Source organism: Myotis davidii, unplaced genomic scaffold (assembly GCF_000327345.1).
Source record: "Myotis davidii unplaced genomic scaffold, ASM32734v1 scaffold3211, whole genome shotgun sequence".
In the NCBI taxonomy this organism is placed as follows: domain Eukaryota; kingdom Metazoa; phylum Chordata; class Mammalia; order Chiroptera; family Vespertilionidae; genus Myotis; species Myotis davidii.
The window spans coordinates 76,302-78,391 of NW_006282526.1; the positions used below are offsets into that span (position 1 = coordinate 76,302).

At 65.6% G+C, this 2,090-nt stretch overlaps 1 protein-coding gene across 1 annotated transcript in view; it reads left to right on the forward strand.

Annotated features, from left to right (window-relative positions):
* The window catches only part of LOC102765912 (mucin-5AC), a 54,888-nt gene that overhangs the window by 50,755 nt on the left and 2,043 nt on the right, over nt 1-2,090 (forward strand). Inside the window, exons 18-22 of the mRNA XM_015560165.1 lie at nt 5-73; nt 542-654; nt 864-1,057; nt 1,448-1,491; nt 1,577-1,702. Coding sequence (XP_015415651.1) covers nt 5-73; nt 542-654; nt 864-1,057; nt 1,448-1,491; nt 1,577-1,702 — 546 coding nt within the window. The remainder of the gene's footprint in view (nt 1-4; nt 74-541; nt 655-863; nt 1,058-1,447; nt 1,492-1,576; nt 1,703-2,090) is intronic.

Consider the following 2,090-nt stretch of genomic DNA (forward strand, 5'->3'; position numbering starts at 1 on the left):
GCGGGGGCCGCCTGCGCCCAGGCCTGCCACGACGCGGGCGTGTGCGTGGCCTGGCGCACCCCGGACATCTGCCGTGAGTTTGCGCGCTCACCCTGGGAGGGGTGGGGTGAGCTGGAAAGGAAATGGGTGTGTATGTTGCTGATGGAGAGAGGCAGCTGTGGTAGAATCTTCTGGAACTGAGAAGTAGCAGAGCCCCCCCAGCCCCACCTCTTTCTAGACATACAGTTTGTCCAGAGGACGACGTAGCTAGGGAGCTGCTGTGAGCGAGTCCCTCACCCCAAGGGGGTGCCTCTGAGAGGCAGGGGGCCCCAGCGGCCACCCTCCCCACTGCCCATCTGAGCCACAGGAGTCTCGGCCACGCCCTCCGAGGCCACGTCCGAGAGTCACGGGAGGGAAAAGTCCAGAACAGCCGATGGGACTTGGTCAAAATGGGGGTACAGGGAGCCGGCTGGGCCAGCGGGCAGCCCCAGCTGTCCCTCTGCGGGTACTGCCCCCTGGGCTGGTGGGAGGCCGGTCAGGCTGAGCGTGTCCCTGCCCACAGCCCTGTTCTGCGACTACTACAACCCCGAGGGCCAGTGTGAGTGGCACTACCAGCCCTGCGGGGCGCCCTGCCTGCGGACCTGCCGGAACCCCCGTGGCCAGTGCCTGCATTCTGTGGTCACCTCCCTAGTACTTAGGGACTAAGCTAGCTTCCAGTGCATTTAAAGGTCTTTAGGCAGATGTAGAGAAAAATAAACTGGGACCCTGAACCGCCGGACTCTCCCTGACTCCTCGCGATGCCTTTGTGGGTGCATCCTGGCACCCCCTGTGGTGCTGCGGGCAAGGCCCAGGGCTGGGGACAGTGTGGAGGCTGCGGGGGCGAGGCGTCGGGCAGCCATATACTGGAACTGTCTCCCTGGCCCCCAGGCTGCTACCCCAAGTGCCCGCCGGAGGCTCCCATCTTTGACGAGGACGCCATGCGGTGTGTGGCCACGTGCCCGCCGCCGCCCTGCCAAGTCCAGGGCAAGTCGTACCGGCCGGGTGCGGTGGTGCCCTCGGACGAGAACTGCCACTCCTGGTAAGTGACCCCATGAGCCTGCCCCCGGCCCCCACCCTCAGGACGAGGACCCCACAGGCCGCCTCCCAGAGGGCCCAAGGGGAGGGGTCCTGGTGGCCTGGGTTTCCCTGGGTCACAGAGCCTCCTGCTGCAGGGCGGGGAGGGGCCTGGAAGGTGAAGGGAAGGGGATGAAGGGATGGGGCTGGGGGCGGAGCCCGAGGCCACCCAGGGACTCAGGACAGACACCCTGGGGAGGAAGTCAATGGGGCTCATGGGCCATTGATTGGAGGGGCCTCCCTGGGAGGGTGACCTCAGGCTCCCACGGGCACCCCAAGGGGCTGCTCCTGCCCCCCCGCCCCGCCCAGCTGGGACGATCTACCCCCCAGCCTCACCTCTTCCCTCTGCCTCCAGCGTTTGCACGGAGAACGGCGTGCAGTGCGCCTACGATGCCAAGGGTGAGCAGGGGGCCTTCCTCAGGGTCGGGGTCTAGGGTCCTCCCGCACCCCAGCCCCTGACCCGCTCGGGGCTCCGCTCCCACAGCCTGTGTCTGCAGCTATGACGGGCGGCGCTTCCGCCCGGGAGACGTCATCTACCACACGACGGATGGCACTGGCGGCTGCATCTCCGCCCGCTGCGGGCCCAATGGCACCATCGAGAGGACCAGGTGTAACCTTGGGCAAGTCACTCAACTTCTTGGTACTTTAGCTACTAGAGGACTGTTGTGAGACTTACTAAATATATGTATGTGTCTGGAAAGGACTACAATCTGCTCCGGGGGGACTGGTGCCCGGGGCAGCGCTGCCAGTGCAGGCTCCCAGGCTGGCTGAGAGGAGGATGCCCCCGTCCTGCCCCATCACAGCCGCTGCTCCCTGCACACCGCGGTCCTCACCCGCTTCTGGGGGCTTCCTAGCACCTCATCAGAGATCCCCCTAAGAGTGAGGAGTCCCCAGAACTCTGGCTTTTGGGTCCCCGTGTCCAGGGTCCATTCAGGGCGAGCCTGGGGGCGGGCTTCCCGTCATGGAGGTCAGTTGCCTGTTCATTCAATGCTGCGCAT